General features: G+C 38.2%; 1 protein-coding gene across 1 annotated transcript in view; it reads right to left on the minus strand.

The window, feature by feature from the left end:
* Positions 1-3,897: 3,897 nt before the first annotated feature.
* The window catches only part of TM9SF2 (transmembrane 9 superfamily member 2), a 34,126-nt gene continuing 21,165 nt past the window's right edge, over positions 3,898-16,858 (minus strand). The window contains exons 12-17 of the mRNA XM_086620039.1: positions 15,311-15,368; positions 14,503-14,662; positions 12,854-13,005; positions 11,721-11,832; positions 10,949-11,120; positions 3,898-6,920 (exon numbers count right to left, since the gene is read on the minus strand). Of these exons, the coding sequence (XP_086476165.1) occupies positions 6,853-6,920; positions 10,949-11,120; positions 11,721-11,832; positions 12,854-13,005; positions 14,503-14,662; positions 15,311-15,368 (722 nt within the window). The 3' untranslated portion in view covers positions 3,898-6,852. The remainder of the gene's footprint in view (positions 6,921-10,948; positions 11,121-11,720; positions 11,833-12,853; positions 13,006-14,502; positions 14,663-15,310; positions 15,369-16,858) is intronic.

The following is a 16,858-nucleotide window of genomic DNA, read 5'->3' on the forward strand; positions in this document are numbered from 1 at the left end:
CTGCAGGTTCTAACCAAAGTTTTGGCAGGCAGCTCTGGGAGCTCCTGCAACGATGAGCAACGGCTAAAGGGGAGGGGGGAAAAAAAACACAACAAAAAAACCCCTCAAAACTGCTGTCAGGGCAGTCAGCAAGATGATGGAACAAATTACCCAAAGTTATAATGAAAAGTGAGGGTTATAATTAGAGAGTAGTAATTTGTTAGCCCTAGCTGAACTCCTGCGCCTACAGGAAAGCTGGAGAGGGACTTTTACAAGGGCATGTAGTGATAGGACAAGGGGCAATGCCTTTAAACTGAAAGAGCGGAGATTTAGATTATATCTAAGGAAGAAATTCTTCACTCTGAGGGTGATGAGACACTGGAACAGGTTGCCCAGAGAAGTTCTAGACGCCCCATCCCTGGAAGTGTTCAAGGTCAGGTTGGATGAGGCTTTGAGCAACCTGGTGTAGTAGAAGGTTTCCCTGCCCATGGCAGGGGGTTGGAACTAGATGATCTTTGAGGTCCCTTCCAACCCTAACCATTCTATGATTCTTTTACCCCTACTGTGGATGTTGCCACTGCCAGTGAGACGTGGTGGCAAACAGCTGCTTCTTCCTATGCCTCCCCCCATAAATACAGAGTTACTGCCTTGAACCTGTGTTAAAAAACAAAAGGAAGAAATAGGTGTTTGCACCCACACAAATAAATGTGAAGGGCTGGAAGAGGCTCATCCCAGCCCTCTCTCAAGACAGGCTGCACTCCTGCCATCCGCTGTGCTCCGTGCCCCACGGAGGGTGATGGCCAACACCTGCCACGGGTGTAGCTGGGGATCCGGTGGCCTCAGCTGCTTTGCACGTGTTAGCTCAGCCCCTGAATAAAAACAGTGTTTCTACACGATACCTAGTAGGAGCAAGAAGCCTGGCATAGCGGTGTTTGTGTGATTTTGGGAGCAGCAAAGGGTGGGAGGCCCTCTCTGTGGTGGTGAGGACATTGGGAGCGGGAAGTTTGCTGGTGCTGCACCCAAGGAGGGGCTGAGAGAGAGAGAGGCAGCCAAAAGGGTCCTGAAAGTCTGAAATGTTACCAGATCGCAGGCTCACGGAAGAGCGGAGCTTGGTAGGGCTGAGGGGATGGTTTCAGGCTCTTCACTGTCTTCAAGGATCTGTAACTCAAGGAGACAACAGAGCTGTGGAACAGCATGCCTATGGCTGGGGGTACGGGAGGGTCAGCACTGCACGGCAGTCTTGCCCAAGCTGGGTTCTGACAGTACTTCTCTTCTTACGCTCTGTCCTATGGTTTTGATCCCATTAACAAGAACAAACTTCTATAACATCAGCTTCTGCATCACGATTTTCCAGAAATGCATGATTCCTTGATATTCCAAATAAATTTACCAAAACTCAACAAAAACATTCAATAAATCCTTTGCACCAATAAAATTATTTTAATACAGTTTAAACTTAAGATTTAAGTTTTGAAATTATCCCAGTTCCTTTTCCCTTTCATTCCAGCCAACTCAGATTTTCCTTTGGAGCTTAACTGCAGTAAAATGAGCTCTTTTATTGACTCCTGTAAACTTTCTAAGAGCATATTTATTTGGTCTTCTACGCGCATCTTTTGGCGCGACTAGCCCTGACTGAGATGGATTTCTATATACTATATATGAACAAGTAATGTTGCAGCTTTCTCTCTGTTTGCTCAGGCTGTGAGATTCAAAGTTAATTAAAAAAAAGTGCAAGAGGGAGTCTTTGTCTTTGCTGTCATCTACTTGCAGCCCTAGAACTTTTAGAATTTTTTAATGCAATTTCTATTTCCTATTTATCTCCTTTTTCTTTGGCAGTGATTTCATTGAGGACTCCAAGGCTACAATTTTCCCTTTCCAGTCCTGCACAGAGACAGTCCATCGCACTGTCTCTGTCTGTAGGGGCTCCTGCTGGAAATTTGTTTGTTTGGACGTTGTGCACCAGGACTTGTCTTACAGCATGCGTAAGTGTTTAGTTCTGCATCAAATTACATGGGAGATGGCTTGCTTAGGTTATTTTACCAGCAATCCTCTGAATTGTCAGGGATGAGTGGGACAGGAGACAGCGTCCTGTCCAACAGAGCACCGAGATTGCAAGTTCTGTCCCATTCTGTGCAGCAACGGCCTTCACAAACCTCTGACATTAAAGCTGTTTCAGAAGACAGATAGATAGACATATTAACCCTAAAATAATCCACTGGTCAAGAAAAATCTCTGGGGATTTAGAGTCATGTTCCTAATCTGCCTAAATTTGTCTGCCTGTCTTGCTCTCTTCAGAAATTCTGCTCTGGATCTAAGACGTTTCTTCACCAAAAAAAAAAAAAAGCAAGCTTGGAACTGGTAACAGACTGACAGAAAAGACGAGTTTAATAAACAAGCATTTTCCTGGTACATTAATCAATTCTTTGTTCCAGCTTTGCCCTCCTGGGTCTGGATATCGTCCTTCTCAAAGGGAAGGAAGCCTCTTTCTCCCTCTCTGCAATTTTTGTCCCAAGTTACTACGGTCACCCTGCTTTCTGGGATAAATAGTAAATTTAAGGCCATCCGTTGCTTCCCTTTGCCTTGTCCTCCACCTGCCTCAGGGCTACACCAACCCAACATCATGCAGCGGGAGAATGTGCGTAATTGCATGAAAAGGCTGACATGGAAAACATCTGTTTCTTCTCAGCTGTCTCGCTAGCCTTGCCGCAATGGGCAGAGATGAGACGTTTCCAAAGGAAGGAAGAGTGGTTATGTGGGAACCTGCAGAAAAAAAGCAGGAAACAGGTCTGACCTTCCAATTGCTCTTTTTTGTAGCTGCTAAGCAAGGCTGGAGAAATGTTCCAACCCTGCTGCTTCTTGTATCCTTGGGCCACAGAGGGAGAGAACAGAACCTACCACCAGCCCACTGGCCTCCTCAGCTGTATCTCAGAGCGACTCATTCCCAGTGCACACAACAGGCGGGAGCAGAACGTGGCCCACCTGGCTTCACCATCCTACAGCAAACAAGAAGCTTGCTCGTCTTCAGCAACGCCGAGGGGAAGCAGCAGCCGCACTGCACGTGTGCCTGCCCTGATGGGAGGTCACCACGTGCACTTCTTCATAGCTGAGTCAGAATCATTTATTCTATGATTTTACATACCTCAACTGTATAGGTAATTGTGAACAAATCAAAAGATAGTCATGGAAAGTTGGGAAATAGATCAGGAAGAATGTTTTCTCTATCTTAGCAATTTCCCCAAAACAGAGAAGAAAATGAAAAATAAAGCTGCTGTTTTCTTGACTTGACAGGATCAAAGAAAACGAAAACAAAACAACCCAAACACTCCACCCTCCCAACAAACAAAAAACCCCCAAAAACCCAAGCCAAAGCAAATCTTGCACCAGCAGCAGCAAAACAACGGTTGTGCTGAACTGTTCAAACACAAGGACTTGACGCTATTGCAAGTACGAAGCTGGGAAACAGCCTTCAGCCCATCTCACCGCCCAGCCTGGGCAGCCTTTCGGGACACTGCAGGGCTCCCTCTGAAGCACCCCTTTTTTAGTGAACTTAGAAAAACTGTTTGAAGGAATGAGAACAGGAACCTGAATATCTGAAACTGCAGTTCATTCTGAGGGACCCTTGCTAGCCATGTGCCCGTGCTGGATGCAGGAGAAGCATTTTTAACACTTTCACAGACAAATTGTTTTCATTATTACTGTTATTGTTCTTCACCTTGTTTTTTTGGCTGCCTACTTCCAGAAACTTTGAAACTAGCGTACATATGTTAAGGATAAACCCCCCCAGTAGTGTGCTTTGGTAACTCTTCCTATCACACCCTTAACTCTGCTCTCACACTGCGTAAGTTTATACGTGTTGTGCCCAGCAGGTGATGCTGAAATACCTCTGAGGGAAGGAAGAACTTAAACTGCATTTGCATCGAAAGTGCTGGAATCCTGAGAAACAGCAAGAACGTGCCATCACCCAAACGCGACAGGTTTCACTTGTAATCTTCTGGCATATCTGATTTACAAGCAGTTAACCACTGTCATCTCATCAACAGTGAGTTCCAGACGTTTCAAATAAGAAGGAAGAAAATGCACGATGGCAGCTATAGAATAATCAACTGACAAATTAAGTCTCTCGGTGGTCCCTGAAGATTCATGCGTTAGTCTGAAGTGTCATACACTTGTGTACACACATGTACCCAAAGTCAATATATGAAGTAATAGGAGAAATATTTCAGGAGTCGGCTTTATGGAGATACATAAAGAAGTAGATCACTATTAACTGTCTGGCATAAGGAGAAACAGCGGGATATTGAGAATAAAAAAAATGAAATTAGAGGTCAACTGTAGGAAACTATATTTAGGAGAAGAGTAGAACATCTCTGCACAAGTAGTCTTCTTTCCTGTAAGAAAATACTTAGTCATGATAAGCTCCAGAAGCAAGAGGTAGGAAGTGAGAGGAGTTTTTGGAGGAACAGTAACTGAAAGGAAAAAAGGGATGTAAACGCAGAGATTTTGTAAGAGATCAGTATTTTGAAAGTTTAGACAAAAGCTTAGGCCTCCCAAGAGGTCTGAAGAACATATATGGTACATGGTAGAACATCTGGATGCCCTAACACACATCAGAAGCTTAAATGGTAGAAAAACTTTCTAAGTTACCCGAGGTAAAAATGGGTTTCAAGGGAGGAGACAACTTTAGAATAGCTCTTCTGTAAAATCTGTGGTGTCTTAAACTCTCTGGATTGTCTCAAGTACTGCATGCTGAAACTTAACCATTTCAAATTCCAAAACAGCTGCAATTATTATAAGGCTGCTTGAAAAAATGTGTATGCATTAGATTTAGATTCAAGAAGATAATGACACACTTCACAAACTGCCTTTAAAGGTGAAAATAAGATACTTGAGAAACTGCCATGACTTGTCAACTAGACTCTAGGGAAAAAGGGAAATACACCCATCAGCTTCAAACCCATATGCATACCACAATGGCTACATCTCACTTCTATTAATCTGATTTTTAAACAACAGTTGTAAATACATCACAGAAATCTGTCTTCATATCACTACATTGAAATTCTTGAGCACCTATGATATTCGTATTTCAGTAACACACAACTGATGCATGTTTCTCAAACCAAACATTCCCATTTGTGTAATAACTATTGATGATTTTGAGCAGTACATACAGTAGATGATCACAAAACCAAGGATATTAAGAATATTCAATTTTATACTTTTTAAAATTTACATCAAGAATCACACCACAGCTCCCTGCATTAGTAAAGAACAAACGCTTACCCCACTCACCCTTTTCCTGTTTTGAACGTAAAACATGGAAGATTTATCTGAAATCAGCACTTCTTAGTGGCTGCATGTGGGGAGGGGCACAAGAACAAACCTGTCCACAACACTTGAACAGAGCTGTGGTTGGCGACAGGCAGAGCACGAGAGCGGTGTGGTTCATCTGGGAGGGGTTGTGGAGCACAGCAATTGAGGAAACGGCACCTGAAGCCTTTATACATGCCAACTTTTAGGAGGTTAATAATGACAAGTTACCTTAACCAAAGATATTTTTATTGGGTTCAGTATTCAAGCATCATTAGGTTAAGGTCTTTTAGAAAAGTAAACTGATAAGAATAAAAAACCCCAACCTTATGAATGGCAATTGGTACATGAAGGTTAATGTTAAATAAAATTTTTTCAGGCTTGTGAAAACATGCCAAAAGCCAAATTGTGTTATGAGTCTAAAATTACCAAACAAGATATGAACAAAATACTCCATTTTCAAAAAAGGCAAATATAGATTTAATGCTAGTCATCCAAAATCGACAGTAGTCTTTTAATATAAGGCAAAAATAGTAATTGTCTTTTATTTTTTAACCTACATTAAGTACAATCAGTAATAGTTGCCATATAGAATATGCATCATCGAGATCTTTTAAAAGCAAGATCAGCAGAGAATGCTGACTTGTGTTATAGGATCTTCTCAACATACTGACAACTCCATAGCAATCTCCAAAAACATGTCTGGGTTAAGGACTGGATTAATGCTGCAGAGCAGTTTTGTTAAATGTGTGTATAATTTAATTCTCATGCGCCACAATCACATTTCTGTGTTATAGCCATGTAGCATAAACAACATTTCTTGCAGATCTAAGGGTGTGTCAATATACATTAAACGATAGAAAATGCCATAAAATTATCTATGCAATCTTTAAGCATGTCTTCAATATAATTGTATTTACATATTTTTATGAATTTATAATATGTAATGAGCCACTGAAGACATTTTAACAATATTTATTAGATTGTGAATTTATAAATTCAAGGACTCAGAGGCACATAGTTTAAAAGGCCAAGAACACTGAAACTAATGAAGTCACAGAAATCAGAATATTTATGGACCTAACACCAGTAAAAATAAAAATCACATCCAAACTAAAAGCAACACTTCTTAAGAGTCATCCTTCAAAGTTAGCATAATAAAAAGTTCTCATTTCCCTCAAAGAAAAATAATTCATCCCACCTACCAAGCTAGAAAAACCTATTTACAGTTGTACTTTGATCAGAAGTATCATTAAGTTGTGTAATACAGCCACTTCTATTGTCCATTAGAATTTAACATTTCTTTTAAAGTATAGTTGTATTTACAAATGCATAAATATCGTAACTCTGATCTTCCTTAAGATCTGAATGAAAACAGGTTGTTAAGTCACAATACAAACGTGTTAGTGGAAAAAGTGTTTGGGGCAGCTGCATATTCAGTATCATTCTCAAAGAATAGGAAGCCAATACTTCTGATAAAGCTCAAGTTCATCAACTAGACCAGGTCTTTAAGTTATGTTAATGAAAATTAAACCTCTTCTGTGTTAATTCTTTACATTGGTTTCAGTCAACTTTCACCACGCTGTATATTTTGGTTACAAACCAAAAGCATGCAAAGAATCCAATTGTCCCTAAAAAAAAAAAAGAAAAAAAGAAAACAGAAGTTACACATGAGCAAAACTGACACAGGAAACATCAATTTCTATCTCTAGCTTATAAATCAGGACGTATGTATATGCAATCTGCTATCTTTAGTCTTCAGTATATCCATCAGATAAAACGGAAAGGTACAGACAGTACCTGGTCTTTACAGGCATCATCAACTACTATACAAAGTATCTCATTATTTTCACAATCACAGAGCTGATCAGATGGAAGACTCTCTTTTTAAGATGTTTGACTGTTATTTCTCTTTCTACATATTTGTTCTTTGTTGTTTCATTATTCCCCAGAGCAACTCCCTTCACATTGCTCCATTTTGTCCCTCTTCAGTGACTAGACACACACACTTTACCTGATCTGCTCGATTGGTCAGAATATTGTTATTATATTTAATAAACCAATTTGATTGCCAGCATCAAAAGGAGTTTGCATGTCTTAGCTATACTTTATGGTGTTGGAAAATTAGAGTACTACCTTTATTTCTGCGAATATCAAGTTAATACGAATTTCAAACCATAGCATAGTTACTATGCAACTTGCACTTCCTATTGAAAACGTGTTACATAGCTTAAAAACAAACACTTCTGAAAAACTTAAGGCAGTCAAAAGCTGTAAGCAAACTTGAAATGAAATTTAAGGATGAAGACTTTTTCCCTGATAACCTAAAAAATAGCTGCATCCCTTCTCTTTGTGAAACTCCAACAGAAGTTTTAAACAAAAATGTTTCTTTTGAATGCGAAGCAGTTAATATAGTTGGGCTTCGTTAACCTAACTGCGTTACTTCAGAACACAGCCTCAGTCAGAACGATAACGGACATAACAGCAGCTCAGAACAACTGTTACAGGAACCTTGGTTTCCCACAAAAACTAGGACAGGAAAAAAACTCTGAAGATTATCTGATTTTCGCTCAAGTACCTCTTCTAAAAATCATAGCCTTAGCTTATGCAAGAGCCGAGTAAGTTCTTTAAAGGAAAAAAAAAATCATCTTTATTTTAGATCCGATAAGAGGCACAACAAAAGTTGTGTGCTAACTCATTCACTCTACAAGCTTGGAAGGAACCATGAATGATATCACAGTAATTTTTTTTTTTTTTCCTTCACGCTTGCTAAGCTACTGATGTTTAAGTGACTCATTTACTATGATACGTAGTTGTGGTCCCAGCTGTGAATCAAAGATTTGTCATGTAGCTCCCGGTATTTTGCCTGCTGAGTCTGATCAATGACCTGGAATGCAGTATGGATGCAAGTGCCTGAAGCATGTGTTACACTGACATAGCAGCAGGGCACCATCAAAACCCTTCCTGATACTGACAATTTTTAACAGATGAGTAAGCGGCAGCAGAACAGTTTTGATACAACAATTACCATTTTCTCTTTTTAGCTTCTTTATCATCCTGACACAGGAAGTCAGTTGCCTTTAGGAGTAGTTTTTGCTAAATTGCTAATATGCTTTCTTGTTTAAGAAACTGGAGAACTGCCTGGCCCTTTACCCTGCCTCTACCTTTTTCTATAAACCTTATCTCAAAGCACATCAGTAAATCTCTAAGAAGTGAACATATGTCTTTGAACACATACCAACCTAAATAGGCAAAATCATTCCTAAATATGAAGAAATAGAATTATTCGCTCAAATTAAAGAATAATTTGCATTTCATCTTGTGGGAAGGAGATTTAAAAAAATCATTAAGCATATGATGCTTCAAAGTTCTAACTGTTCGGTTAACTTCACATGTATTCTCCCCCTATTTCAATACAGAAACTGAAAATTTTAAAAAAAGAAAGCATAACAATTCTGAAAGCTTAGTTCAAGTTGCATAGCTAACTCACATCTCCACTGAGATACATACACGTGACTACCACAGAAAGCATTTGAAGGGGTTGAGAGTAAACCACCTCTTCTTTGCATGCTTGTGATCCTACCCCGAAAAGGACTCCCCAAGTTTGCTGGCAGGTGCTGCACAGCCAACTAGTTAATTAAAAGTGAACATAGGAAAAGGGGGATGCACTGGAGACATCTTGATGCCTCTAGATGATGTCATGTGACATGACTGACTTGAAAGAATAAGGGCAAAAGACAGACATTATACGGGTACCTTCCCTAAGCCAAGTCTCAGTAGAGAAAATTTAGCCTAAATCTCCTTTATCTTGAATATGTGCACTCCAGAACTACTGCATGCATCCAAAGTAAACAGACTGAACAAAGGAGACAGGGTAAACACAATTCTGGTTTTGGCCAAAACCGTTTATTATTGAAGGTAGACATGCTGAATATCTGTTGGAAAAGCTAGTGAAACTAAATTAATTGAACTTACACTTATGTAAGGCCTAATTATTTTTTCATGCTACTTTAAGTTTGCACTGCAGTTAAAATTGATCTACATACCGCAGTACACATTCATGTCTAGTCGAACAACCACGCACTCTTAAATTCTTTAGTTCAATGAGACTTAATAAACCCAGATCAGAAATCAAGGCTAAGAGAGGGGCAGGGTGAGAAATAAGACAGCGTGAGAAAGGGAGGCAGAATCTCTGATCTACACATTCAGAATGACTTGCTAACCAGTACACAAAATACAAATAGAGATGACATGTAAGTTACAAAATATCTGCAAGCAATGCCAAAACACATTAGACTGACTTAAAAAGAAGGATGGAAGATAAAACTAACCACTTTTGGAACACAGCTTGATCACTTTTCCAAGAGATTATATAATGTACTTAAGTCCCATTCCCTCTTTTTAACAGGCAATGACCCAAGAAACCCCTTGCAGGGCCTTGCTTCTTCTGTTCATCATCGTCTGCGTTCAGTTGTGGTGCACAAACAACTTCAATATTTCCTAAACTGACATGGCAATGTCTTTGAAATTAATATTTGGTTACACTTAAAATGAACACTATTCTCAAATGCCAGTTCTCTTCCCACTAGATTTTTTTTTTTGGTCTCCTATGTTAAGCGGAAATGAAAATTCTACTTATAGTTACAGAGAGTGCTGTATTAAAAGCTCTGATGACAAACCATTTATTTGTGTTCTAGGAGAATTCAAAATATAGCCTGAGTAGCTGTGTACATAAATATGTACCAAAAGCCATTAAACTTCATCATAAACATGGAGTTTGAAACTATTTAAAGCATCGATCCGTTCAAAACAGTTTCAAAAATATTAGTCTGTAGGGTAAAGTCCACAAAGACAGATTACATTCTGCTAGAACAGAATTTAGTATTTTTAAGATTTTTGAGGAGTTTGCGGTTGCTGCCTGCTTGCATGAGAGGTTTGAAAGGAGACTTCCTGCATTTTCACCACCATATGTGTGTCTGACTGAAGATGACAAAGGAAGATTTTGTGACCTCATCTCACTTATTGAAGAGGAAATTGAAATGCAGCACCTAAGACAGATGCTTTTCCAAAAGCTCACGATAAAGATGACAATGTTCTGACAAGACTGCATCAAAAAATCATCAAGAAATTCTATCTGCTTCCCGTGCCACTTCAATGCAATTGGGAAAGAAGGTAAAGAAATTCCAGAAGAGAGCAAATGAAAAAAAAAAGTATTCTCTGTCAACTTTTATTTCTCTCTCCTCCTTCCTCATATTCCACAGAAGCTTCAAATGTTTTTCCTTAATTGACACTGTAACTTTATACTTGATTGTGTGTGATTCAAAGGTGCTTCTCCAAAGACAACTAATTTAAAAAATTGAGTTTGTCACATGACTAACATAGGAAGAAAACTGGAGAAGTATTTATCATGTTTAAAGGTGCCATATTTGAAGATCTAATTATAGGCCACATCTCAAATTAGCAGTAGTTTTGCCTCATCTCAATTTCTTTCACTAAAATTTGTGATCATGGAGCTGCAAAACACTACAAAGCTATCAGGAAAAAAATCAAAGACATATATAAATTTATAATCCTGTATTAAGATAAGTTTTGGCAAGGATTCTACTGGGCAAAGCTAAGGGTAGATTCAAGATTTTAAATTAAGTTTCAATATACTTACCTGTGAAAAGGAAGAAGATCAAAACCATTATCATGGTATAACCGAAATATAAAATGGTGCTAGCTGTTCCTGTGATTTGCAGTTTAGAAAAAAAATAATGTATTGCATATATTAGGAAATAAACTGCAGTGAAGCCACTAGTGAGAAATGAACGCCACTGCCAGTGATAGTCCTAGAAGGGGTGGGGAAAAAAAATAGGTATGAGTAATATTCCATACACCTCTCATGCACTGACCCTATTACTGAGTGCAGAGCAACTTTTACTCTTATCACTTTATCCAAAAGTGAGTTTTTATAGTTTCTATCTACAGGAAAAGGAACTACATATAATCAATACTGCTTTAACTACACCATTCACAATTAGAGATGAGAAACCTGAAGATCAGTATCAAATAGGCAAAAATCTAAAAACCCAAATAAGCCAGACCTACTATTGCCAGTGACAGAGAAGTCTTTTTTGCAAGGCTGGGCATGTCCAAATTACACTTTGATTGAGCAAAGTTAATGGATTAGTTTAGCATCTTCAGAAAACACAGTTAGAATCTAAAGATGAGATATTGGACTTAGCAGTACTCAGTGCAGTGTTTTAATATTTGTTACAAGTTTTACCAAAAAAACCTGCTTCACTTTTTAAAGACATGGTTTAAGTACATCTCATCTAGTAACGGTGTTTATGTTGAATTCTAGAATACTTATTTTCAATTACGAAAGCCTTAAAATTTTTGCATTCTTAAAACAATATCAAGTATGCATACTGAAGAATATTTCTTACCTCTGCACATAGATGGAAGTAGCAGAGCAATATTGTAGCCTCAGAACATGTAATAACCAAAATAATGAATACCAGAAAAAGGAAGCCAAACATGTAATACATCTGGTGAGACCTATAAAAGGGTTTAAAAAAATCAAAAATTAAAATGGACACTGTGTTAATATTATTTCTTCATATGTAGTAATATCATCTTCACCTTAAGTACTTCACCTATTGAAGTACTGTCAGCTTTGTGGCCGTACAATTGACTCATTTACTTTCTAATTGAACAATAGCAGCCTCGGCAGCTCAGTCTGAAAAGAATGAGAAATCAAGCCCAAAGCATGCTCCTGCCTGGGATTTTAGGGAAAGAACTGACTAGACATAATGAGTGAAATTACAGTTCCAGTGAAGTCAGTGTGACCTCTTCCACTGACTTCAGCAGAACTTGGATTTCACCTCGCATTTCAATCAAAGGGGCAGAGCTGCACAACAAGAAATGTCAAATGCTGTAGCTGTCTACGTTGGGTAGAGGCACCTGTTCAAGGTTCAGAAACAGTTTAACAAGATCCAGTAACTAAATTGTGCCAGAAGGAAGACAAATCCCTCACAGTTGATTAGTCTTCCAGTGCGCTATGAGCTCACATCAGAATTCACTTGTACTGGACTTTGGTGCTTTATTTTTGAAAATAATTACTCTCTGGTGCCCTCATAAAGATTTCACAAAATTTGTTCTTGATTCTTTTTTCTCCCAAGAGTAGTAATGCTTTTCTAGCCCAACAACAAAGTCCATTTTAATATACTTACTACTTTCAACTTATATGCCATATGTCAGCTTCAGAACCACTTCCACATGAAGTCAGAGGAGTAGCACGAGAAAAACAGCTATTCGAATGTTGCAGGTCAGCTGTAAATTACTAAGCATATCACAGCCACTTCTCTACACACCTCAACAAGCAAAACAGGCACTGAGTATCTTCTAACTCACAAAATGTTAAAAAGATGTTAACTTTGAAATTTTTATTGAACCAGTATCCTGGTAACCCTGCATCACCAAAAAAAAAATCAGTCAAAGCATCTTGAAGAAAAACTTTCACAAAGAAATTACCATCTTTTCTGACAGAGAAAATTCAAATAGATTGTGGTTAACTTACCAAATACTATTGAGAATAAAGAACAACTGTATAAAGATACATCCAAAAGGCAGAATCCCTCCCATGATAATGCCAGGTAATGGCTTTGTATAGAATGATTGCTCAGGAATCTGACGAGGAATTTGATTTGTGCGAACAGGATGTTCAATAGCCTTTAAACGAAAACAAGAAATGCTAAACAAACAAAACGTCCAACTACAGCTCTACCTTTTTGCTTTCTTTTGGAAATGAGTGGTAGCAAAAGTCTACTATTTGTGTTGAGCACGCACATACCCAGCTACCAACAGATCTGCTTTCGCTACCAGCCTAGCTACCAACATTTGCTAGGCAAACAAGCTGAAGTACAGCTTTTACTGAAAATGTAGCAACAGATACTTTGGACTTCCCTCTTTACAATTACCTGTCTATGAGCTGTTACAGAGTCTGAGCTGATGTCTCACTTTTCAGCTCGGGGTAGTGGTGATACAGGGATTTTTAAAAGGGGAAAGCAAGAGCCTGCATGTTGTTTTTCACGATTTACTCCAGGAATTGTGTTAGGGTAAATTTACAAACTAAGAGGATTCTATCTGGAAATTAAATCCTAATTTAAGATGCATGCATAGATCTGCATGGTGGGAGAAAAAAAATTAAGGCAGATAAATGCATACTTTCCCCTTTCGCAAAGATTACATCAAGAGCATCAAAAGATGCTTGCTAGGTACTTGCCTTCTAATTTGATTTTAATGTATTTGTGACAGCTGTCATGTTGCCTTACAGTTTTTTAAATCCTCCTTTCTTAAAGGAACTGCCTGCATACAATGCAGGGAGTTTGCTGGAATTTCAATATGGTTATCAGGGGAAAAAAAACTGAATTCTGATTAAGAAAAATGGGATAACTACAATCAACTTTAAAAGTGCCTTTTAAGATACTTAAATATTCTCTGAAGGCATTCCATGAGAGCTACAGAGAGCTGGAACTCTGGCGTCCTGTACAGGACAAAACACAAAAATATCTGAACTTACAGATCTTTAAGTTTGTGGAGCACAGTAAATCACTTTTTAAGCTAAAAGAGAAGAACCAGTTTCATAATCTAAAAAGGTTTGGTCACAAGTGTCTTAAAGAATCCTCATGTAAATAAGTAAAATCAATCAGTTTAGGAGTAAATCTCAATTAATGTCTGCCAAGCAGTGATAATCACTTATAGAACACTTATGCAAAGAGATTTCACAAGAACTCTAGCAATTTGATCAGAAAATATCCTCAGTGCAGAGGGCAGACAGGAACAAAAAACATGGGAGAAAACCAGAAACACATAAGCCGCTTTCCTTTATGCTTGGCTGGGTCAACTAATTTTTTTTTAGTAATGAAAGAGATGCTAATTAAAATAAAAATGCCCAAATCACTGCTTTATCTGGAGCAATTACTCAATTAAATACAATGTAGCCCTAATCGTTGCAGAGAAATATCACCACCACCAATCAACTGGGTACCAGTGTCCTGGAATCCCAGGATCAGATACCTAATGCAGCTCTATAAGTAACTGAACAGAACTGGAGCTGACAATGCAACTCGCTTAGGTGCTACCTCGGTCATAGTGTATACAGTGAAAAATATATATGTGTGTATGCGTATACTCACACTTACAAAACAATTTATCAGAAATACTTACGTTTTTCTTAAAACCAAAATAGGCACCAATGAACGTCAGCGGTACAGATATGCAAAACCAGAGTGCCAAAATAGCAACCAAAGTACCAAAGGGAATAGCTGCTGAAGAGCCTTCTCCCCAGAGAATGAGGTTCATGATAAAGAAATCTGCAAATACAATTCTGAAAAACACATAACACACTTAAAGTACAGAAATACTCCTTAATATTTAATAACGTTAACAAAACAAAAGCACTGCATTAAGATTTTAGTGTAAATCTCTGTTCAAACCAAATGATACACATAAAATATCAAAATGAAGAGGTCGAACGGCAATTCTTTGTTAATCTAGTGGGACTGAACTCCAGCAGGAGCTGACGTTCCAACTAAGCGATTTCAAATATATGCTTGTCTTAACTACACTTTAGGGTAAGGCTGCTTGCTGTGATTCAGTAGAAAAATTTACCACGGTGGTTATACAGTATATGACACTATATAAGACCTACTACAGCGTGGTCAGAGAAACAGCCTGGAGAGTAAAAGAAAGCAACGAAAAAGCGTGCCTGTCTAAAACTTACTACTATCACACTGCTGCTCTTAATCAACCTTTTCACGTGGTAAGAGTAAACAAATGTTTACAAAAAAAAAAATATCTAAGGATGATATGTCAACGTATTCATCTTTGTCAAAAGCATCATGATATTCTTGTAGCTTCTGGAATAAACGGACGATGCAATAAGATTTACTTGTATAGCTGAAACGTAAAGATTAGCTATGCATGTCAGAGAAGCAATTTAATTCTTTTAATCATGGCGATATTCTCAACTTACCCAGGACAAAGGAATGATGTCAGCAGGACATTTGTTTTCCATTTCTCACCTCCAAATGCTGTATTAAAACATTTGACAGTCATCGAAACATGCATTAAGCTCATAACTACTAATTTTCCAGTCCATTTACCTGTTATACTTAGCTTGCAAGCACTCAATGTTCTATCATGCCCAAGTTTAAAACAGTAAACCAAATCTTCAGTAATAAAACTGAATTCCCTCATCATATTGCTTAATCACAGAGTTTCAAAGCAAAGAAAAGCCTCAGACCAAGGTCAGGAAAAGTATCCCACTAAACTAACTTGGTCTCTGACCATTTTATCTGCTAAAAGGATGAAGCAGATTTGCAGTACTTTTAAATCTTTAAAAAACAGTTTAAACCTGGAATGATTAAGAAGTTGAAGCTTTCTAACATTTGACTGAAGGTTTCAGTAGGAAAAAATACATAAACATGTGAAAAGCAAGCTTAACAGTTTTCTTGAAATAATTCTTGTCTACAAATCTTACAAGAAAGTCAGAACTAACATGCTTACAAGAAGTAGTGATGTTCTCTTGAGTCTTAACAGCCTTAAGCAGTAGTGATATCAGAAGACCAAAGATGGCTTTATTAAGAAAAGCTTTACGAATTTGCACTATGCTGATAAAAATTCCAGTCAGCATACTTTTAAATAAAAATATCCTGCTGGAATTCAGTGAAGCTGACAATTTCATCTGAGCACTGCCATAAAGACATGCTTCTTTACTTCAAGAGTCAGAAGTGATTATGGTTAGAGTGATTTTAATTAAGTTTCTATTTCTTCATAACATCTTGGTAGAACACGGCACTGGTTATTAAGATTAACCATTTAATTTCAACTCCGGTTTCACTTTTTAAATGCAATGTGGAAAAAAAAAAAAACAAAACACTTAAAACAGGATATGCATTGCAGTTGCATTTTGGTTTATGTCTCACATTACTTTATTTGTATACTGCAATGAGAAGCATTCATGTTTACATGCTCTATACAGGGTATGGACCACCTTGTGTTATAACAAGAACACCTCTAGATCAGTCACTCACTGTCTTAGTAGTTAAGGACAATATCCAAGCATCAGCTAAATGACTCTCAGTAAGTATAATACGAAATCTAATTACTCATAGAATCATAGAATGGTTTGGGTTGGAAGGGACCTTAAAGATCATCTAGTTTAAAGATCACCTAGTTCCAACCCCGGTGCCATGAGTAGGGACACCTGCCAGTAGATCAGGTTGCTCAAAGCCTCATCCAACCCAGCCCTGAACACTTCCAGGGATGGGGCATCCACAACTTCTCTAGGCAACCTGCACCATGGCATCACCATTCTCATTGTAAAAAATTTCTTCCTTATATCTTATCTAAATCTCCCCTCTTTCAGTTTAAATCCATTGCCCCTCATCCTATCACTACATGCCCTTGTAAAAAGTCTCTCTCCAGCTTTCTTGTAGGACCCCTTTAGGTACTGGAAGGCTGCTAGAAGGTGTACGTGGAGCCTTCTCTTCTCCAGGCTGAACAGCCCCAACTCTCTCAG

This window comes from Tauraco erythrolophus, chromosome 1 (genome assembly GCF_009769465.1).
Source record: "Tauraco erythrolophus isolate bTauEry1 chromosome 1, bTauEry1.pri, whole genome shotgun sequence".
NCBI classification, from domain to species: Eukaryota; Metazoa; Chordata; class Aves; order Musophagiformes; family Musophagidae; genus Tauraco; species Tauraco erythrolophus.